This window comes from Apus apus, chromosome 5 (assembly GCF_020740795.1).
Source record: "Apus apus isolate bApuApu2 chromosome 5, bApuApu2.pri.cur, whole genome shotgun sequence".
Taxonomy (NCBI): Eukaryota; Metazoa; Chordata; class Aves; order Apodiformes; family Apodidae; genus Apus; species Apus apus.
In genome coordinates, this window is record NC_067286.1 from 53648756 (window position 1) to 53675554 (window position 26799).

Here is a 26799-nt window from a genome sequence, read left to right on the forward strand (position 1 = left end):
CAGCCGTTAACGGCCGGGCTGCTGGCCCGCCACCTGCCGCTGCCCGGGGAGCGGGCCCGGCTCCTCCGGCGGCTGAGTCCGCGGACGCGCCGCGAAGGCACGGCCTGTCCCGGCGGAGGGAAGGGCGCAGCAGCAGGCCAGGCGCTCCCGGGGCTGAGGGGAGAGCCGAGCCCCGGGCCGTACAACTACCACGGACGGCGGGACCGGGACGGTGCTTCCGCGCGGGGAGGGGCAAGGAAGGAGAGGCGGGGCGGAGGAGGAGACGCCACCGCGGACCGATTGGCCACTCGGCGCCGGGAGGTGCGCTCCGCATTCACAGAGCTCTTTGATAGGCCAGCGGCAGCCACCGGAGGCGGGCCGCTGCGGCACGGCGCGTCCCCGTAGGCTACTTGGCTGGCCTGGGTGAGCCGTGGGCGCGGCGGCCGGCGCCATTGGCCGCTTGGCGGCGAGGGGGCGGGTCCCGGCGGCAGCGGCCTCCCGGGGCTGGGGTCCGTCTCGGCGGCAGCAGCGGAAGTCTCGCGAGGGAGCGTAGCCGGGATTTGGCGGCTGGCTGCCTCCCTCTCGCTGGCTGCGAGGAGCTGGTGTTTGTGTGGAAGGGGGAGGAGGAGGAGAAGCGAGAAGAGCCCAAGCCCCACCATCCGCCGAGGGGAGCGGACCGAAGACCCCTCGCCGCCCGCGGAGGTCTCCTCCGCTCTCACCCCGCCATGGCCTCGGGAGACACCCTGTACATCGCCACGGACGGCTCGGAGATGCCGGCCGAGATCGTGGAGCTGCACGAGATCGAGGTGGAGACCATTCCGGTGGAGACCATTGAGACCACCGTGGTGGGGGGCGAGGAGGACGAGGAAGAGGAGGACGAGGACGAGTGCTGCGAGGAGTGCGGCCCGCACCATCCGCCCCACCACTACCACCACCACCAGCCCATGATCGCCCTGCAGCCGCTGGTCTCGGACGGGGATCCCAGCGGAGCGGGCGGCGGCGCGGCCGGCGGCGGCGGGGGACAGCTCCACCTGCACCACCACCACCAAGAGGTGATCCTAGTGCAAACCCGTGAGGAGGTGGTCGGGGGAGACGACTCGGACGGACTGAGGGCCGACGACGGCTTCGAGGACCAGATCCTCATCCCGGTACCTGCCCCCGCCGGGGAGGACGAGTATATCGAGCAGACCCTGGTCACGGTGGCCGCCGCCGGCAGCAAGAGCGGAGGCGGCGGTTCCTCCTCGGCCGGCGGAGGAGGCCGCGTTAAGAAGGGCGGCAGCGGCAAGAAGAGCAGCAAGAAGAGTTACCTGAGCGGGGGAGGCGGCGGTGGGGCCGAGGGCGGCGGCGGCAGGAAATGGGAGCAGAAGCAGGTGCAGATCAAGACCCTGGAGGGGGAGTTCTCGGTCACCATGTGGGCCTCGGGTAAGTGCGCGCCGGACCCCTCCCTCCCTGCGCCCCAGGCCCGGCCGGCGGCTGCCCGGTTCGCTTCGGACAGTTTTGTTTTGAAGGGAGGCCATGTTTTGATGTGTGTGATGGGCGCCGCCATGTTCATCGCCAGGGCAAGTATGGCGGCTCCCCGAAAAGATGGCGGGGTCTGCGCTGCTGCCGCCGCTGCTCCTGCCCGGCTCCGGCGGGGGGAAGGAAAGATGGCGGCGGCCGCCAAGATGGCGGCGGCTGAGGGGGGTGCGAGAGGGAGGGAGGCAGCGCGCCGCTGGCTCCTGGACTAGGCCGCAATGGCGTAGTTTCTGCAGCAGGGGGAGGCGGGGTGCGCGGGCGGGCACAGGGTGCGGGGCGAACCCAGCCTCCTCGCTTCTCCCCCCGTCCCCGCCCCGCCGCTGCCGCCGTCGCTCCCCGCGGCGCCCTGCCGCTCGCTCCACGCCTGCCCCTCGCCCTTCCCGCCCCCGGCGGCCACCGCCCCCCCCGCGCCTCCCGGCGCCCTCTGTCCCCCTTCTCCCGTTTCCCGGCCCACCGCCGGCCCGTCTTTCCTTCCCAGCCGCCGCTGCCTTGCCGGCTCCCCGCCTGCCGCTCCTCTCCCTCCCGCCCTGCGCTGCCGCCGCGCACCCGCTGCCCCATTGGGCCGCATTTTAATGCCGAACGCGGGCGGCGGCCCCGGATGAGGCGTATGCTCCGGGCCGTGACCGTTATGTGAGGGGGGGGAGAGGCGCCCGCCCCAGCGCCGCCTGCCCTGCCGGCTATCCCAGGCCCGGGGACGGCGATCTCCCCACAATACCGTTGTACTGCTCGCCCGGTGAGGGTGGGCCCGGGGGCCTCCCGGCACTGGCCGCTGCGGTAGCCAGGCGGGGTGTGGGTGGGGCCTGCCCGCCCCGAGCCAGCTGTGCCGGCGAAGGGGAAGCGCCTCTTCGCCCCCTCAGGGGCTGCCCGCGCCTCCCCCCGGCTTAGGAGGGGGCGGCCGCAAACAACCGGCCCTTCGGAAATTCCCGTGTCAGGAGCTGGGATCTGACAGCCGAGAGGAGTGTCTTCGCGCTCTGGAGCCTGACCTCCGTCCCGGGGAGCCGCGGGCAGGAAAGGAGCCGTTTCTGGCTGGCGCTCGGAGACCGTTCAGCTTTCCCTCGGCGAGGTCTCAAGCTTTTAATAGGCTTTTTAAATGGGCGCAAAGGAGTCCGCGTTGTGTGAAATTGTAGATCTTGAGAATTTTTTTTTTTAATTTTTTTTTTCTTTGTGGGAGTGTCTCTTAAAGAGAATAAAATCTTCTGAAGGTGTTTAGTGCCTGGAGTAAGCCTGACATGTGCTGGTCTTTCCCACTGAATTTGTGTGCTATCATTTTCTGATCCTTTTCTTTAAAATACGGGGAGGGAAGAGTCGTCTTAGTCAGCAGAAGTCTTACTTGTAGCACATTGGGCTTTTTGTTTAATTTTTTCTGTTTTTCTTCATAAAAAATGTATTGCTGGCAGCTAGGCTTTGTAACCAAAGTTCTATGCTAAACTTGTGTGAGAAAAAAAGCAGGCAAATAGTTCATGTAATATTTAAATTGGTGTGTGATGTTTGAATAGTAGGTTGGTAATGTATCTTGCATATCATAATTTTTGTGTTCTTGTAAGGAGTCTAGTGAGATAGAGATACTCTTCGAGCTTCTGATGTAGTCTAAAATGTTTGCTCTGTGTGATGTTTGTAAATGACCAGTAGTTGTTAGAAAGGGCAGTGTTGAAGGAAAAGTGTATTGTATGACTGAATTGATGTGTCTGAAAAGATGAAAAAATGGTGATTCTTGCTCTCTTTTAAAATGTAGGTGATGACATAGCAAATTTGACAGATTTTATTAAACCTCTGGCATACATTTGGTTGACAGCCTGATGAATCTGATCAGATTTCTCTGGTTCTTGGTGAACAGAACTTTCCTTTAAGAGTTTCCCAAAGCTGTTTAATAGAATGGAGTTCTCTATGCTTCTGTATATAATAGTATGAAACCTGAATTAAATCCACTTGGCTGGGTTGTTTTTTTTTTCTTAGAATTGACCATCCAAGAAAAAAAAAATAGAAACTAATATAGTCTGCTGGTTTGTGGAAACTACCTAAGGTAGCTGAATGCAAATGGGTGTATGACTGACAGGATACAGGACCTTGCCAAGATCAATTGACAATTTCTAGCATGCATTTGCACTCTGAAATTCTGTGTGCCTAATAGGATTCTTTCTTAGAGCTGATTATTACTTGGCTGAAGTGAAACGTGTATAATCAATAGACTTGATTCTCTTACCCCGTACACAACTTTTACATCAGGGTAGTCCTATTGATTTCAGTGGTTTTATTCTTTATGAGCGTGACCATGCATCTCAGTGGGAATGATAGCCGCTTGTAATGTACTAGAGATTGAATTGCATTGCTACGTTCAACATTATATCCATGATGCAGAAGGATGCCAAAGACTTGACTTCTAATGCCAAAAAGCCCCCCAAAAGCAAAGTCATGAAACATATATATAAGTGAAACAGACGTATTAAGGTTTGACTTCCCCACCTTGTACACATGTGTGAGTACACCCACACCCTGGCCTCTAACAGCCTTTGGTAATAAACCGTTCAGTTAAGGGTACTGTGAAGTTTTACTGAGTCTAGAGGTTGGACTTTTATGCCTCTTACACAGAGGCTTATTGAATGTTATGGAAGTGGTCTAAAGTGGTCATATGCTGAGGTTTTGTTGTCTTTATTCTGAAATTTTAGATGGGGAATGATTGCCAGAAGAATTCATAGAATCATAGAATTCTAGGGGTTGGAAGGGACCTCGAAAGATCATCTAGTCCAACCCCCCTGCCAGAGCAGGGTCACCTAGAGTACATCACACAGGAAGGCGTCTAGGCGGGTTTTGAATGTCTCCAGTAAAGAAAACTCCACAACCTCTCTGGGCAGCCTGTTCCAGTGCTCTGTCACTCTCACAGTAAAAAATTTTTTTCTGATATTCACCTTAAACCTCCTATGCTCCAATTTGTATCCATTACTCCTTGTCCTATCACTGATCATCACTGAGAAAAGCTTAACTCCATCTTCTTGACACTCACCCTTTACGTATTTGTAAATATTGATGAGGTCACCCCTCAGTTTCCTTTTCTCCAAACAGAAGAGACCCAGCTCCCTCAGCCTTTCCTCATAAGGGAGATGTTCCACTCCCTTCATCATCTTTGTGGCTCTGCGCTGGTGTCCTTCCAGTAGTTCCCTTGTCCTTCTTGTGTCCAGAACTGGACACAATACTCCAGATGCGGCCTCACCAATGCAGAATAGAGGGGGAGGAGAACCTCCCTTGACCTACTAACCACACCCTTTCTAATGCACCCCAGGATGCCATTGGCCTTCTTAGCCACAAGGGCACACTGCTGGCTCATGGTCATCCTCCTGTCCACCAGGACCCCCCACGTCCCTCTCTCCTACACTGCTCTCCAGCAGGTCAGCCCCCAACCTGTACTGGTACGTGGTGTTTTTCTTCCCCAAATGCAAAACTCTACACTTGCCCTTGTTGAACTTCATTAGGTTTTTCCCCGCCCAAGTCTCCAGCCTGTCTAGGTCTCTCTGAATGGCAGCACAGCCTTCTGGTGTGTCAGCCACTCCTCCCAGCTTGGTGTCACCAGCAAACTTGCTGAGGGTATATTCTGTACCCTCATCCAGGTCGTTGATGAAGATGTTGAACAACACCGGTCCCAGTACCGACCCCTGAGGGGGTAAAACTGGGAAAGTAAAACTGGGAACCAGAACCCAAAAAACCCAATAAAATAAACTCCAGAAAACCAATCCAGAACAAACTACTGGCTTGCAAAAGGGTAGTTGTACTAAAGTTTCCCTGCAGAATCAGGCATACTTTATTTTGAACAAAGGTAGTAGTTTTGCCCCTGTATTTTCACATAATTAAGTACTTGCTTGCACACTGATGTAATGGACTGTTTGGTTTAAATGCTTAGCAAAAAGTTTATCAAAAATTGAATAGTAAATAAGCCCATGTATCAAGATAAAACAATGGGCCCTATATTGCTGTTCATGGGTATTTGAATTGGGAACAAGGGCACTTTGCTCACCACAGTGTGGGAAGACAATGTGAATTAATTACTTGTTACCATTTTCTAGTGCTGCTGTATTTGCATGTGTGCGGGTGGTACAGAATTTAGCCAGACATAAATCTTTGTCCATAAATTGGTATAACAATTGGTGTAACGCCTCTTGAAATGTGTAGAAATGACATGTGAAATATATAGCGATGTGTTTAAAGGGGACTACTCAATCCTTGGCTTGTTAGTGGTTACTTAGAAGTTGCAGTACTGTTGTTGGCAACGGTTTAGACTTACCATAACTTCTCTTATCACCTTGGTCTCTATGGTGATACCAAACTTGTGACCCATGATTACTTTAATTAAAGTGTTTCATTTGGAACAGAAGTGCTTTGTTCTAGTTCAGATTAGCTTTGCAGATCTTCAGAACAAAATTATTTGTTTTTTTCACATGTGAAAATAGGAACTGAACAAAGGTGTTCTATTTTCTGAAAGGGTTGAAGAGGTGTGTATGGTGGACACTTATGTTTCGGTAGTGTGTTTTCTACATACTGTCTATAATATCCATCCTCATTGTTTTCTGGTTGTGGATGTAGAAAATTATATATAGTTAATGATGCTCTCTGAGTGAGACACCCTGTAGGAGGAGGAAAACTTGTTTTTATGAAGTGGAATTTATTTGTGCCTTTGCTAGATTCAACTTGAATCATTCTCTTCAGTGATTTTCTTCAGATTGGGTACATGGTAGTGATCAGGGAGGGGAAAGGATCATTAGAAATCACTTTGTCAGATTGTGCTTGCAAAACTGATTGCTAGATGCAGGAGGGAAGGTGGTGCTGAAGTGCTAGCTCCACCAAATGCTGGAGTTTGAAGCAGCTGGCTGTCATTTGGAGGGAGAAAAAGGTATTAGTGTAACTACATCTGCTTCTAGGTAATGACACTTGACCCTCTCAAGCTTTCAAATCTGAAATAGGTGTTGGCTTAAACTGTTACTGTTAACCTAGATAGTCTGCAAGTTTAGGGCTGAAATAGCACAAACAAACGAAACATTGCCCACACATTTTAAACTGCTCAAGTATCCTGTTCCTAGATGGAAAACGCAAAGATGCAGAAGTTACATGTAGGATTTGGAAACAATTCTTGATAATCCAGGACCCGTATTTTGAAACTCGGTGGGTTCAAGTTGAGTTTCTAGAAGGTTCATCAAAACCTCTTAAAAAAAACTTTTCATGTCTTAAAACAATAGAACAGTGTTCAATTGACTTTTATCAGATTGCAGTAGTGAGGAAAGAAAAATAATCTGCTGTCTGATCAGTTGTGTTGTATAGTATAAATGATAGATGAGTAATTTACTTCAGTTGTGGGCCTGTATCAAGGATGGCCAACATTTTTTGTGATGACAGATAGAATGAGATTCTTACATGAAAGTTTTTCATAACAAAGGCAGAAAGTCATTGTCTGGTTCCTTTAAAATATTAAGATTATAATGATTTCTTGACTGGCTGAGAGTATATAAGCTTTTGATATCCACAGGCATTGAGTCTGCCCTGATATTTTTGCCAGAGGATTTTATCAGAGGATAAGTTTGTTTGGTTTTGGTTTTTTTTGAGGCAGCTGTTTTAGAAATCTTTTCTGTTTCAAAAGTAGGCATATCAAGGATGAGGGGATCATTAAGAGCAATCAACATGGTTTTACCAAGGGGAAGAAATGTTTGACCAACCCTATCACCTTCTATGAGGAAGTAACTAGGTGGATAGATGATGGTAGGGCAGTAGATGTGGTTTATCTTGATTTCAGTAAAGCATTTGACACTGTCTCCCACAGCATCCTCATAGATAAGCTGAGGAAGTGTGGTCTTGATGATCAGGTGGTGAGATGGATCATGAACTGGTTGAAAGGAAGAAGTCAGAGAGTTGTGGTCAATGGGACAATCTAGTTGGAGGACTGTGACTAGTGAAGTCCCTCAGGAGTCGGTATTGGGACCGGTGCTGTTCAACATTTTCATCAATGACCTGGATGAGGGAACAGAGCGTGCCCTCAGCAGGTTTGCTGAGGACACTAAACTGGGAGGAGTGGCTGACACACCAGAAGGCTGTGCTGCCATTCAGTGAGACCTAGACAAGCTGGAGTGTTGGGCAGGGAGAAACTTGATGAAATTCAACAAGGGCAAGTGTAGAGTCTTGCATGTGGGGAACAACCCCATGTACCAGTACAGGTTGGGGGCTGACCTGCTGGAGAGCAGTGTAGGAGAAAGGCACCTGGGAGTCCTGGTGGGCAGGAGGATGACCATGACCAGCAATGTGCCCTTGTGGCCAACCAAGAAGGCCAGTGGCATTCTGGGATGCATTAGAAAGGGTGTGGTTGTTAGTTCAAGGGAGGTTCTCCTCCTCCTTCATTCTACCTTGGAGAGGTTACATGTGGAATATGGTGTCCAGTTCTGGGCCCCTCAGTTTAAGAAGGACAGGGAACTGCTGGAAAGAGTCCAGAGCAGAGCCACAAAGATGATGAAGGGAGTGGAACATCTCCCTTATGAGGAAAGGCTGAGGGAGCTGGGTCTCTTCTGTTTGGAGGAGACCGAGGGGTAACCTTGTCAATGTTTACAAATATGTTAAGGGCAAGTGTCTGAAGGATGGAGCCAGGCTTTTTTCATTGATGTCTAGTGATAGGACAAGGGGCAGTGGGTGCAAACTGGAGCATAGGAGGTTCCATGTAAGTATCAGAAAAAACTTCTTTCCTGTGAGGGTGACAGAGCACTGGAACAGGCTGCCCAGATAGGTTGTGGAGTCTCCTTCGCTGGAGACATTCAAAACCCACCTGGACAAGTTCCTGTGTGATGTGCTCTAGGTGACCTTGCTCTGGCAGGGGGGTTGGAGTAGATGATCTTCCGAGGTCCCTTCCAACCCCTAGGATTTTGTCATTCTGTGAAAATACACTAATGTGGTTCATCACTTGAAATGTCTTAATTTGCTGCTTAGCCCACCTTTGAACTATAATCTTCTAACTTGCTATTGGATCCTTTCCTGAGATGTCTGTGTCACTTGCATGCTGATGATTCAGAAGGTCATAGTGCTCCAGCACAGTGTCTCCCAAATGTTGGAAGTCAGATGATGACTGTTGATATATGCAGTGGTTTTGTCAGTTCATGTCTCAGTGCTGTGAAATAAGAGATGGGTGACACAGGGAAAGAAGAACCTGTTCTCCATCTGTGTGCAAGGCACATAAGAGGGAAAAGTAACCTAGCAGCCAATTAGATTGAAAAATGACGTGCTGTGCAAAATGGAATTTAACATTCAGATGTGTCTGCTAAATAACTATATTATAACAAGCTAATTGCGGTTCATTGCTTCCAAACATGACCAAAGAACTAATTTGCCTGGGGATTTTGCAATGTGGTAGCGGTAACCAAGCTGTTAGCACAGTGCCTTGGTACTGCATAGTTGCCAAAATGCCTTTATCATGTAATTGCATTTCAGCTGCTTCCAAAAACAATGGGTTTAACTCTGTGATCATAAAAAGAAAATTTAAGCTTAAATGTGGTTCATCTTTTTAGTTGCTAAGGAGAATGTTTTTTAACTTGGTACCTTGGGGAGGAAGGTATAGGATTAAGTGTCATTGCTTTGCTACCAAGTGTACCCTCTGAGTTCCTTTTGCACCCCTTGTTTTCCATAGGGAACAACTGATTGAAAAACAATGTGTTTTCCTTGCTCTGTAATAGAGGAGGAGGATGTCTCAGAGAATTAGTGATCTAGAAGTGCAGTATGATGGCTAAAATGAAGAGTATCTGAGATAGAACTACTGGCAGAACTTCTTCGGTTGGGAGTTAAGGGATTATTTTATAAAGCTGGTGAGTTGCAGAGATGTCAGCTGGAGCTAGCTACTATTCTAGAAATGCATGAAATAAGAGTTCTCAGGTGGATGGATTTTCTGTGCAACAGAAGGCCTGCAGGAGGAGCAGAAAGCATGGTAATAAAAGCAAAAGGTAATCAATGAAATGTTCGGAAACAGATTTTACCAGGTTTTGTCATCAAACTGTTACATGGAATCTGCAGTTACTAGTTTTATCCCAGTAATCTGGCTTCTCTCTACTTCAGTTAGTACTTTTGGTACTCTTAAAACTCTTGGTAGAAATAGGTTTTAAGTCGTAGTCAAAAAATAAAGCTGGCCAAAATGCTGAACATTTACTGATCTTACCACAAAACTGATTGCTTGACTTACTTGCTTTGAAGTGTAGAAGTGAGTCCAGTTCAAGATGTATATTGCCTGTCCATAGGGCATGAGAGATGTGCAGATGGAAAGACACTGAATGTGAAGGTTTGTGTGGGTATGTCCTAAACAGGTACATAGAACAACCCAGTTTTGTCTTAATGTAATTGGGCATAGAAGAATGTTGGAGGGTATCTGTGGTGCCTCTTAACAAATCAGTATTTTATAACTTTAATGGATAGGTAGGTAGGTAGATAGATACTGTTAGATAGCTGTTGCAGTGACTGGTAGTGCATGTTTTGTGAAGAGAAAGTGATTAACTAATTGACATGCATTCAGAACTTCAGTATCTTCCCGAAGACATGACAAAAATAATTGTTCCACATTCCTTACAGAATGCTGCACTGGTTCTGTAAGAATAGTGCTAAATACACACTTAAGAAGAATGCCTTATATTTGAGTCTGCTGTACTCCCAAGTGGTTTTAAGGGACAAAACAAAGCAGATCAGATAGTGTATAGTAGTTAATTTCCTTTTCCTGACTGTCTCTGTGGCCCTGTCTGTATTTAGCTTGCATGGGTGGCATCCAGATTAGCTTGGCATGGAGTTACTGTGCCTTATTTGTACTGTACTGCTTCAGAGATGTCACTAGAATTTCAGGGTTGTGTCTCTGCTTTTACTTTGCTTTGGATACAGTATGCTTGATTCTCTGATGCTTTATGAGAGGAAAAGGGGAGTGTAATTTGACTGTAGTGGGCACCAGGACTTCCTTGAAGGTAGAAAACAAGAAGCAGTCAACTTGCCCTGTTTGTAGTGACGATATTGGTTAACTTGTCAGCCTGAGTGAAAGTTTGTTTGGACTTCAGCCTCCAAACTTTGAGCTGCCTAGTTCAGGTTGGTAGGGGATCACAAACTTGTGGTATATATCTTCATAGAGGACACTGGTAAAGTTCTTCCAAACTTCTTTCAGAGGAGCCTCTGGGCATTTTTTGTGTGTTGTTTTTGTTTTGTTTTCCCAAAGAGTTGATAATGGCATAGGATGGTCTGGATACAGAAGAGCTACAGAAGTCTACTGCTACCTTTGTAAAAGTATTTGACTTTTGGTGTGAACCAGGTCTTCTATACTGAAGGATGCTAGCATGAGGTAACACCGTAAGGTAAATGGTTTGGATGTTGTTACTTTAGCTTGTTTTGTTTTAAATTAGTTTTTAAAATTGCAAGCATGTGCTGCTGTAGAGATAGTTGTTTGGTGTAGGAAAATTTGATATTTTTTTTTCCCACATAACTATCAATATATTAAAGGACACTTTCTCTTATTTACTAATGTATCAAAGCAATATGTTTGTAGTTTTTCATGTTTTACTCCAGTAGCCTGTGAAATTGAATAGATGTGGAATTGATTTCTGTTGGCAGGCTTTTGAAAGTAAAGGCACTGAAGGCTGACTTTCAGTTTCGCCCTCAAGTAGTAAGGAAACATTGTGGAATAGCAAGCCTTTCAGCTAGGGAAAGAAAGAAGATCTGGAGGAATGTATACAGAATTTCCTGGTTGACTCACACATCTGATCTGAGGCAGAAAAGGCAAACTTGTTTCTGTTACAGATGTCATCAAACAGTCAAACTGAAAGTTCTGGGTAGCTGTTGAAATGGCTATGTTGAAGGTGGATCATCTCTTTCTAATTGTTTACAGCATGGAAAAGGTGACACTTCTAGCCTTCCAGAAGTTCTGTGCTCTGACAAGCCTCATAATGTCTTTTCTGCCTGTGTAGGAATTGTTAAATATCCCCAGTCTTCTGCTTAACAAATTGTTGCCAAATTGGAGGTTTATTGGTTTGAATTTTTAAATCTGGGTTGCTGTAAAACTTACTGTATAATCCTTGCTTAAGGTAAACTCAGTTGTCTTTTGGTTAATGGAAAACTCATTTAGAATAAAAAGTTGTCCAAATAGTAGATTTTTAGTTTATTTCAAGTTTAATGCTGCAGGTAGTATTTTCTTATGAACACACTTCTATCTCTGCAGTGTTGGAGTCTGTGTTCCTCTTTCACCATGGAACATATACATGAACTGCTATTTGATCTGGTAGATCAGATGAAACTCCAAACTAGCAGTCACATTTCTAGAAATAGCTCAGTGGCAGACAGTAAAAGCAGACATTGCAAATTGAATATCAGTTTGTCCTTAGTATATGTCTTTTATTTGCGTATGTCTTATCCTCTCTTTTCTAACGTAAGTTAGAAAGTAATGAATAATGTTATTTCCTGTGTTTTTGTTTAGGAAAAAAAGGAAAATATTATCTCACTTGTTTTCTGTTTTATGTTTTTCAATTTCTTTTTTAATTGTGGAAATACTATTTCTGTCCTACCACCTTCCTTAAACACCACCTGTAAAAGAAAACTTCCTGTTATTTTTGTAAAGTCTCTGGTGTATAAAGTTATTTGCAGAATCTGCTCCCCATACACAAGGTAGGAGAAATAGTATAGTGGCAAGTTTATTAAGATTTAGCTGAGTAGTTACAATCATATATCTAGATGATCTTTAAGGTCCCTTCCAACCCAAACCATTCTGTGCTTCTATGATACATGCATTTGTTGTCCTAGATGTATTTGAGGGTGGATAACGGGATTGGTGCTGTGTCTTCCTGCTGATGTGAGCAGTGCTGTGACGAACATCGGTGGATGTTTCTATTCTCTTTGTGTCTCTCTGCTTTCTGTTATAAAACAGCAAGAGGAGACAGAAAAATACTACATCTTGGCATATTCCAAGGTCTGAATGTGAGTAGAAAGCAAGAGCACATCTTCCACCTGGTTTCACTGCAGTCCTTGAGCACTAATCCATAGGAGGAGCTCTAGAGCAGATAAAACAGCAGTATCTTAACTGGCTTGCAGATCAAAGCTTGGAATCATCCTTACCTGCTGTTTACATAGTAGTGTGGGAAAGAGCTCAGGCTGGCCTCTGCCACTGAAGAAAGAAGCCCCCATGGAAGGGAGATGAGTTATTTAGTTTTTCGCTTTCTTTCAGACTTGTTAGCAAGTGCTGAAAAACTTGTATTTTATGGGCATATGCTGAAGCCCATTAACAGTTGTTTCTAAATTTCTTGTCTCTCCATGACACTTCTGCTGGAGGTCCAGTGAGTCTGAAGACTCTAAAGTAAAGATCAGTAGTCCTAACATCTTAAGGAAAGTATCTACCACTCCTGATACAGGCTTGCTTTGTTACCAACTACTGTTGAGATCCAAAGTGGGTGTGGTGGACCTTAGTCTTGAAGAGGTTAAGCTAATTAAATATTTAGGCATTGTTTCAGGTAAAGTGCATTATCTTTCAAATACAGCAAACATCCATAGGATTATTCTACTTACTTCTTTATTTGTATGTAAGCAGATACACAACTTAGGCTTTTTTCTTTTTTTTTTCTCACCCACTGTGTTCATTCTGTATTCTTCATGCTGTAACTGCATGGCTGTAACTTTTTGCTCTTTACAGTTATCATGGAAGTCTGGAAATGCAGTGTGTTCTTTTAAGTGTGCAGGAATAGTGAACTTGTATTGAGATTCAACCTAACAACTTTTATGCTGTTTCGATTTTTAGTGATTCACTATTTTGTGTATTTCAGATGATAAAAAAGATATTGACCATGAAACAGTGGTGGAAGAGCAGATCATTGGAGAGAATTCTCCTCCAGATTACTCAGAGTACATGACAGGGAAGAAACTTCCTCCTGGTGGAATACCTGGCATTGACCTCTCAGACCCCAAACAACTGGCTGAATTTGCTAGGTAAGTAGGAAGAAAGGATCTTTAAATTAAAATGCTTTTTTTTCAGTGGTTTAATTATTAAACTGTTAGGCAATATAAATGATATGGTATGGCTTATTGTTCCATTTAATCATTTTCTGAAACAAGGGACTTAATTCAGAACAGAGTAGCTGACACTGTGTTAAAATACTCAGGTTTCATGTTCAGCAGTGACTTCTTCAGTGACTAGTTCTTGTTGGGTAAGACAGGACCTAAATACATTGATAGAGTGAATTTTTTACATGACAGGTTTATCTTTCATGTGAGTAGCCTTAGGACAGCCAAAGGATCCAATAAGTGAAATAGTTAATTCAGGTTCTTCCATACCAGAAAACCAGACTACAGTATTTAGTTTGTAAAGCCCCTTAATGTTCTTTTTCACCTGCTTCTTACTTCTTAAGCTCTAGGCCTTAAACTGTATCTTGTGCTTTCAAGTGCTACTGATAATTACTGTTTCACAATTGCTAGCTAAACTGCTTGGATTTTCCTCTAGTGAATCACAATTGTTAGTTGCTTACATATCAATACATTGACCTGAGTTACCAGGTGACTTTTACTTTCAAATAGAGGTGAAATGACAAGCTCTGTTCTGTGGGAGAGTTTTGAAAGTGTCGTGGGTCTCTTGACCCCCCCGGCCTCCAGAGAGCCCCTGGCTTTGGTACCAAGTGCTTGAGGCAGCCCGTGGCCACCAGAGAAATCTGCTGTGGCACCTGGTAGCTGTGAGTTTAGCTTTGCCTTTGCAGCTTTTACTTGGTCCTCTTCTCTGTGTGCTGGTGCTTGTATTTACTAAGAGATGCTCTTCCATTCAGTGCACAGGCAGCATCAATGCTGGTGTCTCCAAATACTTGAGCAGAACTGTTAGCTTCTTGCAGCTGCTCTAATCACTTTTTCTCATGTTGAAAGCAAAACATATGTATGAAGCTACACTCAGTTTCTTTTAGTTACCAGCTGGGTGTTCTTCAGAGCTCTGGTACACAATTCTGAGACTTAAGAGCATGTGGATGGCCAGATGTTGTTACACTTAATTCCTGGATCAGCTAGTAGAGGGAGAAGTATGATTTTTTTTTTTTTAATTATTATTTTTTAATATTTTTTTTTTAACCACTGACAGCTGAGACAAGTTCAGGTCTGGCTTCTTGGTTAGATGAAACTTTGTGTCCATTGTGTGCAGCTACTCATTTCACCTCATTGATCTTGCTGCAAGTATTCGTCTCAAAGGTTTGCCAGCACTGCCCACAATTACTTTCAGTAAATCCATTGAACTGTGGATATTGAAGGATCCTAGTAAGATAGTTTTTGAGGGCTTGCTCCTTGCTTTAGACTATCTGATCTGGAAACGTGTAAAAACACATTATGAGCAACTGAAAGTGGGGTTTTATCTAAAGTGGTGGGTGGTTCTAGCTACTGATACTCTTGTTACTTTTTATAATAGTGTGAATCAAAATTATTGTGTTTTCTTCTGAGACCTGCTGAAAGGTTAATATATTTTTTGTGAAAGCAAACGTTTAAGTGATACTCTGTCTAATTCTAAAATGTTAACTTATACATTTCTGCTCATCATGTGCCCGTTTTTAGTTATTTTAAAATATGTTGAAACCTTTGGTTCTATTAAACATTTAAGTGATGAGTGACAAATAAAATATAACAAAATAAACTTTTGTTAGGAAGTGTAAATAGTTTGTAACAGGGTATTCCCTGCATATGCTGTATATTTTTCTCCAGGTTGGTTTGAATACTTGAAATGGTTGCTAGGATTTGGGCTTCTTGAAATTGCCAGATTGCTTCTATCTGATCTGTCTGCATATTTCTTAGTGTTGTAATATGTACCACATATTTGGGTTTTAATTAGTTTTCTGTTGGGAAAATAGTTACAGCTGTCAGTAATTTAATATTACTATTTTTTTTTTAATTCATGGTAGAATGTTCTAGAAAGTTCTAGAGCTAAACTATGTAGCAGATGATGGAAAGGTTGAGTTGTATTTGTACGGTCTCTTTTCTGTTAATATCTTTCTGTGCAACAGATTAAATACAATCCACTTCAGTCATAAGACATGTATGTATTTGTAGAACAAGCAACTTGTGGCTACATCACCTTTAGCAATATTTCCATGTTGCTCAAAACCTATAAAGAATTGTTCTGATAGCTTAATTTTCATTGATTCTTAGGAACAAAGTTCTGGAATTAAGTTTAAATGGTTGAATTCTAGTGGTAACAGATTTTAGACAAGGTTCTGGAGTAGCGAGAGGTAAATCAGAGGTGAACTTTGCTTGAAATCCTCTGTACTGTAGCTCTGCAGCCTGTAAAAAAAATGAAAAAAATTAAAACTGTAGTAATTCAGCTTCTGCAATGGCCACCACTGCTCCTTAGCAGCTAGGTGGCACTAGCAGAGTGCACAGTTCTACCGTCTCTTGTGATACAATTGTTTTATGCTGCTTTTTTTAGCGCATTTGTCATTGAATCATGTAGCAGGAATCCGGATCCTTTAACTGGAACTGCTGAGTTATTCCTGGAAAGGCTTTTATACATTCTAAAACTATTGAAAACACTGAATAAACAAGCTGTGTTAGAACATTAAGATGTGTTCAGTAATATGGAGATGAGTGACAGTAAATTATACCTGTTTGGGTATAATTTTCCTTTTACAAATTATTTCATTCTATTTAAGACTTAGGCATTTTCTCTTGTATGCTTTAAAGATGCAATAAGAGGAAAAAAAAGTGGATTCCTGTTATGCTGTCTCATCAGAATGTGAAACCTTAAGTTGGGAATGATCTGCTTGGAAAGAAATAAAACCTAATGTTACCATGTTCCCATGTTCCCATTTGTTACCTTTGACTGAGGCACTGGAAGTCCCTTCAAGTGAAATAAAGTCTCATCGAAGTCTAAACTGATTACAAGTAATCCTGTAGTTAGCTGTGAAGAAGTCATAACTGCTTGGTAATAAAAGCTTGGGGAAGTAGCAAATATATTTCTGGTTGGTGCATGTCCCTCGAAGTCGCTATAATGGATAACCCTGATTGCCCTTTCCTTCCCTCTTACCCTTCAGACAGGAATATAACTGAACTGGCTAAAGAAAGCAGAATGCAAACATAGCTGAAACTAAGAATTAAGAGGGGAATATGCTATACCTGGGCTACTGGCACAGTAATGGGTCCTAGTGATAAAAAGTCGACACTCCGTGTGTTTCTCTTCTGCTTAGTACCTTTTCTGAAGGAGAGCCATTGTGGGAACTGCCCTTCCTTTTTATCTACTTTCCAAAACAAAGGAATCTGCATTAGGGTTTGAAATCAAACACCCTTCTTAAAAGTAACAAAGCATTTTGGTCACCCAGATTTATGACTTAGGCCTCTTTATAAGGTACACGCTTTTGTAGTGGTTTTGTTCGAGTTACAGAGAGCCTTTAAATGGCAGTAAAGTGACAATTGCATTACCCAAAGTGGTGTTCTGGGGGAAGGGAAATCTCTTGCTGTGTACCACACTGCAAAGGTCACTTTCTGTTTACACATGTGATATTTTTCATATCTGGAACAAAACTAATTTTTTTTTGCCAGAATCTTGGAGTGAGAGAGAACTTTTTGTGAAATTTTCCCACGTAACTGTGACCAAAGCATGGTAAGACACTGGCTCTTAGCTTTTTGTTTGTTGATAAATTCCTAGGACACCTTGTGCCACTCTGCTTTTATCTATTTATCAAAAAACCCGTCTAGCCGGTTTCAGGAGTCTTCTGCACAAGTGAATTCTTGCAGCAGCATAGGGCCGTGAGATTCATGTTATTTCTGCTTCAGTTGGGCAGTTCAAGGGGAATGGCAGTGTGAGGGAACAGATCAGAAGTGGGAGTGACACTACTGGTAATTTCCTCCTCTATCTGTTGTTAGGGATGCAGTCATCGGCACAGGTGAATATCACTTCTGGTCCTCAGATACCTTTGGAATGTGTCAAAGGAGTTGCCTGAGAGAGTAATGCTGTTTAGGTTAGAGTTATGTATAGAGGGACAAAAAGGAACACAGACGTTTTCTGTGAGAACACAGAAGTTTAACAGAGGCAAAAAATGCAGATGATGTAAGAAGAAGGAAATTCTATAGTTGTTTTTTTAAAAAAGTAAATAAAAATTCTTGTCTTGCTGTGTAAATTTGCTTCCTGCAAAGGTAATTGTTTCAGGAGTTCCACCCAGGTAGTAATGTGTGTGTCTGTAGTTGTTTTAAATAGTGGTATGTGTTGGAGTTCTGTTTCTGATTAATGTTTCAGGCTAAGAAAACTTGGACAGAACTGGCAGAGATGCTCTACTGGGTGGGAGCCAAAAGTAACCACCAGCAAGAGCTACCTGCAACAGTGTAATTAACATCAACAGCCCAGGTTCTAATCTGGTCTCCTTTTGCAGAAAGTTAATTTTAAAGTAAGACCAAAATATTTTTTTCTAATACATTTGAATATGTAAGTCTTTAAATTCTTCTTTGACTGGTTGTCCGTATATATTCCACAGCCTGGTGGGCAAGATGACACTTGACAAAATGTACTTGTGGTGTACATGCCCTTGTGCCTTTAATCAAGTGTGCAAAGGGTCCAGCAGCTTCCTGCTTCCTGTTGGACTGAGATACAACCTGAGCACTGTTTGCCACCTCTTCCTGTTGAAGGGCCTGCTTCTGTTTGGTTGAAGAGCTTGGTTGCCTGTGAAACCCTGTGCTTATACACAGTCTTGTCCTGCATGTTGAGCTGAAGTTGCCTACTTCCCATACTTTGAGGAGAAATGAAAATATTTCAAATCTACCCCTTCATTAGCTAAGCTGTTGTCATTTTGTAGTCATTAGGGACTAAATGTTTTTAGGGTCAAGTATACTGACACTCCTACTGATACTCCTCTCTTTCGAAATGAAGCTTGAAAATCAAAAAGGTAGCTTATTCCATATCGTGCAATCACAATGTTATGTGCTTACTCCAACACTGAACTTAAAACTGTAAGGTGTATGCTGAAGGTCCAGCCTGTCCCATGTCTGACCATCCAGTTCAGCTATGATTAGTCACATGCTTCCTGACCACACTGATCTAGAAGCTTCCTGACTGCACTGGCCTGGGTATTTTCCCTCTCACTCTACTGCAGCAGCCTGTTACAGATGACACTTGCAGCATTTCTTTCTCAAAGATTCAACTTAATGCCAGAGGACACAAGACAGCAGAGTTAGGAAGATGATTTAGTAGGATCTTATGCCAAGTTTTAAAAATACAGGCACTGCCCACTAAAGCTATTTACCACCTTTCTTGTTAGTGATTCCATTTCTATGTAATCTCTCACTTTACAGGTGGTCAGTTAAGACTTTTGAACAATGGCTTTATGCATTCTGATTATGTCATGGACACAGATTTTGGACCCAGGAGTTTTTTGCGTGTTTTTTTTTTTGGGTGGGGGACACTGAGGGGACTGGGGGAATGACTTAAGCAGCATTTAAAAAGTTCATTGAGTTAGAAGTAAGGGATGTGTTTTTGGCACCAGCTTTGTCACCTAAGGGTATTTACTTCTTAATGGCATTAAACCATGGCACCATGTTTTCTTATGTCCTGTCTTGTCAAGCGTTCTTGTGTGTGTACATTTTGGCACAACAGATGCTGTTTTCTGTGCCTTTTTGTATTTTAAAATTGTAGAGACGGAATAAGGATAATCCTATGCAATGGACAATTGAAAGCTTTCTGTAGGATTACTGTAAGAAAGAAAGCTTTTTTCTGTGTGTTTTCCTACACGCGTCAGTACCTGTGGTATTGTCAGTGTAGAAGCTCACTGGAGAGCATAGTCACTTAATCCCAGTCACTTGTGTTGATTTATGTATTTAATATTTTGCTTAAAGAAGCTGCGGAAAATAAGCATAGCATAATCATTATCTATTCCAGTTGGTTTATATAAATTAAATCTAGTCAATAGGGTCATGTAAGTTGATCTGTAATTTTGGAAAAAGAAAAGTTACCAAGAAGATTAAGATAATAATGAGGCTGGTCTGCAGGAACAGGTACGGTTTGCTGTGTTCAGGATGTTTCTGCCCTTAAGTGGACAAAATGTTTAGGGATGATACTGGTGATGGGACAAGAGGAGCATTGTCAATACAAATACATTGCACCCATCTTCTAGGAGCTGTTAGTATCCGTAAATGATGGGACTGTTGGGTATTATACCCTTCCAGCTTCCATATTTTTGTCACATCTGTATATTTAAGCCTGCAGGATTCTGCAGTGTTGTTCAGTTAGCAGTGTATGTTCTCAGTATAGTCTGGAAATGCTGAGCCAGCTAGAGTTTTCCAAAGTGCCCACTTCGAGAAAAAATAAGTGCGGCCTCTAAATCCTTGTGGTTTAATGTTGTGTCTGTGAAGAGGCTGACTGTTGAGTGCTTTAGTCCCTACATGATCACTGGAACTCTGCTACATCTGCAGTACTGTGAGGAGTCAGATTGTTTGAGTGACAAGTAATAGCCCACAGAGCCATGGGGGACTTCTCCATCACATATCACTCTTCTGGCAGTTGTAGGGACATTTTCCTGGATCCTGTCTTCAGGACTTGTTAGGGAGATTTTTCACTGCTTGTGCTTTAATTCCTTTGCTATCCTCTATCACCTGTCCACATGAAAGAGGCAAGTGAAACTGGATTTCAGCCATACACGTAGGAATATCACAGTACCAAAGAAGGCTGGACCCTGCCTGTGAAGAAACTAATGCTTATGTGGTCAAATTAAGCTTATTTTTCCTACAGCTCTTGGGAATTGTTTTGGACATTTAGAATTTGTTGTTTAGCCAGTGTCAGATTAATTATTAAAAATGCACGTATGCACTAATTTGAAATACTCTTCCTCCAACCTTGTTACTAAGTATCTGTTTCCGGCAACTGAACTCATGGGGGTTAAAACTGTCTTGGGTAGCAACAGACTCCTCTCCTTAATGTTAAGAATAGTGATTTTAGTAATTTTAGTTATTTTGTTAAATTCAAGCCTCTTATAACTGTTTGAGACTAGAGAGTACACCCAAAACCCTTTAATTTAATACAATATGTATCTACCTTGTCATACAGAACTATCTTGCACTGTATTACCAGGAGAAGTTCAGGAACTCACAGAAACTGACTAGCTCTCCTTCTGCAGCAAGCTGTTGGAATGTGCAAAATCTTGTTAACTTACCTAAATGAATCCTTAGCTGTATGAGATTTCATTTATTTCCACCTACCACATTTCTCTTAAATTTTTTGAAGACAGCACTACAGGTTTGAGAAATAGATAGGTAAAAGGGCAGTTCACTTCCCTGGAATAGTGTCCACACAGCTAATTCTTCTTTGACAGTCAGACAGGTAGTTGTTACGGCAGAACTGTGCTCACATTGTTGTCTACAGGGAGTCTTACTATATACTTACAATTAGTATAAGTCAGAAAAAGGCCCTCTGTTTCCACATTCAGAGGACTAGGAAGGCATTATTAAATGTCTTATTCTGTATTTGACATGTTCTTCTGGAAAAGCTAAGCTTCCCAAATGCTAAATTTATACTGTTAATATTATTATGAAGTTTTTGAAAATACTAAACTGAGTACTACTGATACATGTAATACTGTCAAATAAATGTGTGCATAATGTAGGCATTTACAGGAGAAGAGTTGTCTACTAATGTTTTTCTACTAATGTGTTTTTTGTTGTTGTTTTTTTTTTTTTTATCTTCAAGAATGAAACCAAGAAAAATAAAAGAAGATGATGCACCACGAACGATAGCTTGTCCTCACAAAGTAAGTGAAGTGCTCAGCTTCTGATCAGGTAGCAATTTCTAGACCAGAATTTTGTATTTGTTTTCTCTTGAGAATGAGTAGTTAAAATACCTTACTGTTAATAGTTTACATTCAGTTAACTGTATTGTAGTTATTCTTTAGAGGCTTCCTTAAAAACTCTTCACTGAATAATATATTATTCCCATTCCTTGTCTTAAGGTTAGTGCATCCCTAATCTTCTGGTAACCATGATGCACAGCCCCTAACATGCTGGTTTTACTGTTGTGATTTCCTGCTACCCAAGAATACATACTTGAAAGAATGTTCTGAAAGCTGTTCAAAGTACGTTCCTAAGATCTATATATCGTCTGCTTGGAAACTATGACAGATTTGGAGTCTAGATCAGGAATCAGCAATATATGGTGCAGATGCCAAAGTTAGCATTATTGGAAGAGAGAATTACATTCCACAGAGTTGGAAGGTGCATCATGTTGAAAGAGAGGGGCATATTGGAGATATGATTCTGATCAACTCGTAGCGGGCAAGCCTCTTGTCTTGAATAAATGTTGCCAGTCACCTAGATTGGTAGCATCGAGCTTTACTGCATTATCCAGCTTTTGTAGAACTTCTGTTAGCTGACTTAGTCTGTAATGAAAAAAGACAAATACAATCTTGCTGACTTCTGGTCTAGATAAATGTGAGCCTAAGCAAATAATCAGGGCAGATAGCTAATAGTACATGTTAGAGAGCATGAACAGAAGGCCTTAGTGACGGCCTTAGTCTGAGGAGTTTGGTGAATTGCTCTTTGTGCTTATATTGATTTCCAATTCTTCACATTCTACATCACTTCTACAAGTGTTGTGTTTTTATTGTAGTATGGTCTGTGGAAATACAGGAACAGTTACTTGTTACAATACAAAGGAATGTGCCTTCATTTCTTTGATTTACTTTTTCATAGTCTCAAGTTAATCTGAGCAGGGAGGGGGAGAAAGAATATTCTTTCTGTATTTTCTGTTCTAGTGTTTCTAGGCTGTGTGCATTTATGACTTAATTTAAAAAAAAATACCGTTGAAGATATAACTGCTTCTCTCAGAAGAAAGCAGAGGCTTTGAAATAAATGCCAAATAAGTTGGTGGTATATTTATTTTGGTGCTGCTTTGCCCCATGCACTTCTGTTATGTGCAGTGATTGGTGGCACAACACTTCTTAAATTAGCCAAAGAAATCCTAGTACCTTAAGAGAAAACTCATCCTGAAAGTGGCGTTTCCCCCTTTTTTAAGAAGTAAGACATATTTAAAGGTGGCTATTAGCTTTCAAAATAGTAATTTCCACAGAGGAAGCCTGCAGAATTTAATATTAGCAGTTGAATGTTGTAAACTTTAATGCCACATTATTCATTGATGTTGGTGGACTAGTTTATGTAAGTTTAAGCAATATTGCATGAAGTACAGATAGAATTTACAGTTGTTAATATGATTTTATGAGGCATTTTTGAACCTTGAAGAAGACATTTATAAAACGTGGTAGATGTATGTTGATTTAAAGGTGAAAAAAATATATAGAAATATTAAGTAAAGAGATCTCTAGGTTGCTGCTGGTTTATGTGTAGTCTGGAATCAAAAGTACTTTTCCTGTGTCAATGCAGCATGGACCCCAGATTAAGACTTTTCATGCTGTACCTGAGTTAATGGGGATATCTTGCTTTTAAGTTGAGTTGGCACTAACTTGAAGGTTCTCCTGCCTTGTTCAGTTGCCTGGTATTGCTTTGTAGGTTTAAACTGTAGAAGCAGTGACAGTCTCTTTATATTTCAAGTGATCAATCTGATGCTGCTACTTTGAACAAGGTAGTTTCTGTAAGGTATGAGATGCTGGAAAGAAACCCTCTTGCTCCATTTCTTCTCAGGAATGGAAAGGAGAGGGAAGGAAATTAATAGAATCTTGGGAGATGCAGTGTTGCACATATGGATTGATACTAGAGGATAATCTGTGGTGTTTTAGAGACTATTGTATATTGTAGTAATGTAATACTTGGAATATAGCACATTGAAGAATATACCATAGATGTCCACAAACTGTCATTTTGTCTTTTATTTTTTTCCCCCCTGAAACTGGAAGTGCTTTTGTTTGGTTTATTCATTTGCTTCTATCAGAACTACATCTTTTCCATGACACTGTCCTATTACTCATTTGACTGCACATGGTTCATAATACTAAGTGAGGAGAGGATTTGGGTCTTTTTTTTTTGTTTGGGATTGGAGGGGCGTTTTTGTCAGCTTTTCAAATTACTAGTTTTCTTGGTATTGCTTTTCTTTTTTTAGTCAATGTAAGAGGTCTCCTTTTCGGGGCCAACTCTTAAAAAAAAAGTATTCAGGATATAAACACTTTTTAAATGCTTGTACTGTAACAGATAGAATCTTCTGTATTGTAACTTGTTGTCTGCTAATTGAGTTTCACTGTTCTTTTTAAGGGCTGCACAAAGATGTTCAGGGACAACTCTGCCATGAGGAAGCATCTGCACACCCATGGCCCTCGAGTACACGTTTGTGCAGAATGTGGCAAGGCCTTTGTGGAGAGCTCAAAACTAAAGCGACATCAGCTAGTTCATACTGGAGAGAAACCGTTTCAGGTATTGCTAACCTCCAGACAGAAGTACCAGGATTGATTTGATAAATGTGTAGAGTGTAACTGTAACCTAGCTTCCTTAGGACTTTGGGGATGCTCTGTTTTTCTAAAATCAGATGAAGCACTGAATGATCACCTTAAAAACTGGAAATACCCTTCATCTAATTAGGCTGTTGTTAACTATTTCTGACAAATTGTATGTACGTGGGAGGTACTTTCCAAAATACAATGTGAAGTTACCCACTTTAAGTCTGCAGTTACTATGGAATGAGGAAAATGAGGATGTCTCCTCATCATCCTTTCAACTTAGCACTTTTGGACAGCTGAGACTGGGGTCTGTTTGCTCAGTTGACTTACGATACTGGTTTTCAGTAATGGATATTGATCAGTTCTCAGCGAAGTGATGGTAGTCACTGAATCTGTTTCCGTTCATACCAAGTCACATGAGCTTCTGCCACCAGAGGTCCCCTGGCTACTTCTATGATACTCCTTACTAATCTTCCTTACAGGTATTCACAGTCTTGAGCATATCTGTGTTCTCCAGTACACATTTAAGATATGTATTTTTTTGTTGACTTTGTAAAAATTATTTCAGAAACCTGATTTGCAGTCCTTAGGCATTCACTTACGTATGTATGCTGGAGCTACTGTGTATTAAGTGATAAGTATTTACCACTAAACTTGCTGCTCTTTGTGTTCTGAGCCCATCTTAAACGGAAAGCTGGTGAAATGAGCACATCCTGGCAAATTGCCCTCGAAGAGGGAAATTCTGACATGAAACATTGTTTCTGTTTCCTAGCACAGTGTAATAAAATACTGTTTCAAATGTGTAGAAGGTGTTTCTAGGCAAAGCACTTGCTTACAAGCTGGAAGTTATTTCCCTCTTTGAAAATAGGTGTAGTACTGTGGTAGAAAAACTTGGAAGTATTAATAAGTGCAGTTTACAAGCGATGCCCACAGCATCACCTATAATAAACTTCAGCATCTAGCTTTATGTTTGTGCCATGTAGTGATGTAAAGAAGAATATTGTTCTAATCAGTGATAGCAATGAGTACTGCTTTGTAGCTAACAGAGTTCTGTCTTTCCCTCTCACCAGTGTACGTTTGAAGGATGTGGAAAACGTTTTTCACTGGACTTCAATTTACGCACACATGTGCGAATTCATACTGGTGACAGGCCCTACGTTTGCCCCTTCGACGGCTGCAATAAGAAGTTTGCGCAATCAACTAACCTGAAATCTCACATCTTAACACACGCTAAGGCCAAAAACAACCAGTGAAACTTGGAGGAGAAAGTTCTTGAACGAACTCAAAGCATCTTACAGGAGTATGAATTGGAAATAAATATGCCTCCTCTTTGTATATTGTTTCTAGGAAAGAATTTTAAAAAAAAAAGAACCCTACAAACCTAAAGGACGTGTTTTGATAAGTAGTAAATAAAAAGCAAAAAAAAAAAACCCACAAAAAAACTTTCAGGTGACATTGCTAAGATGCTCTACCTTGCTCTGTAATCCCGTTTCAAGAACACGGTGTTTTGTAAAGTGTGGCCCCAGCTGAAGGGGTCTGTTCATGAACTTGCATCAAAAAAAGACAATTCTTTATACAACAGTGCTAAAATTGGACTTCTTTTCACATTCTTATAAATATGAAGCTCACCTGTTGCTTACAATTTTTTTAATTTTGTATTCCAAGTGTGCATATTGTACACTTTTTGGGGATATGCGTGGTAATGCTATGAGTGATTTTTCAGGAGGGTGAAAACTTGCTTGCGGTAGATTTTCTTTAAAAGAATGGGCAGTTACATGCATACTTCAAAAGTATTTTCCTGTAAAGAAAAAAGTTATATAGGTTTTGTTTGCTATCTTAATTTTGGTTGTATTCTTTGATGTTAACACATTTTGTATAATTGTATCGTATAGCTGTAATGAAATCATGTAGTATCAAATATTAGATGTGATTTAATAGTGTTAATCAATTTAAACCCATTTTAGTCACTTTTTTTGGAGAAATACTGCCAGATGCTGATGTTCAGTGTACTTTCTTTGCCTGGTCAGTTACGGAAAGTGGTGCTCAGTTGTAGAATGTATTGTACAGGCACTGACCTTTTATTAACACCTGATAATATGTACATCCCATGTAATAGAAAGGACAACAATAAAACAGTGGTCCTAAAGAAAGAATATGGCAGAAAATTATCTGTAAGCACAGTCTATTTTCTTTTGTTGTCCAGAGCAATCCTAGTTCCTCTTGACCTCCCAGAAACTGGAAGCTAAATAAACTCAAATTTCCTTTCCTTTGCAGTCAATTACAATGATTTCTGATGAAATTACATAATGTCACATCAGGTGGTATACTGGAACAGAACTGGTGACTGTAATTCTGGTTTTGAGTGACCTAGACTTCCGTTAACTGGAACGGTGGCTTTGAAGACCTGGCAGTGTAGTGGGGAGAGTTTTCAGTGTGCCTGGACAGTAACTAGGTAAAACAGTGCAGTAAATAGCTGGGTGGGCACCTTTGTTTAGTCAAGGTAAGGAATCTTAGAGGCTTACATGCAATAACAATAAAAGTGTGGGAATGGAAGGGTTTGAGTGGTCATACGAGAAAAAAGAAAACTGTCTTTTTCATGTGGCTCATGTGTTTGAGTATAATGCTGAAAATTCTTGGAACCTCATTGGACACCTTTTACTTCAAAGCAGGAACTGCTGAATTCTCAGAGAACTTGGTGGGGTTTTGATGGTCCAACTAAAAGTGGTTACTAATTTGTTCAGGTGTTCAAAGTAAGGAATTTGCAGGTACTGTAGTAAAATGTGACACATTAATAAACAAGAATATGCACAGAAATGCATAAGTATTTTTTTAGAGGGATTTGACATTTTAATATAGTAAAAACTGTTGGTGATCTTTTTCTGAATTCTGTTCTTCGAGGTTTATGAAATTTTTCATTGCTAATATTGTAAAACTTACTTTTGAGTCCAGTTTTGGTGGTAGTGGAAAAAAC

The 26799-nt window shown here is 41.9% G+C and overlaps 1 protein-coding gene across 1 annotated transcript; it reads left to right on the forward strand.

The window, feature by feature from the left end:
- Window positions 1-454: 454 nt before the first annotated feature.
- Window positions 455-26094, forward strand: YY1 (YY1 transcription factor). Its single transcript, XM_051620938.1, has 5 exons — window positions 455-1401; window positions 13278-13440; window positions 21140-21200; window positions 23647-23805; window positions 24899-26094. Exons 1-5 carry the CDS (start codon window positions 705-707, stop codon window positions 25079-25081), a joined length of 1263 nt encoding a protein of 420 aa, XP_051476898.1. The 5' UTR covers window positions 455-704; the 3' UTR covers window positions 25082-26094.
- The last annotated feature ends 705 nt before the right edge of the window (window positions 26095-26799 follow it).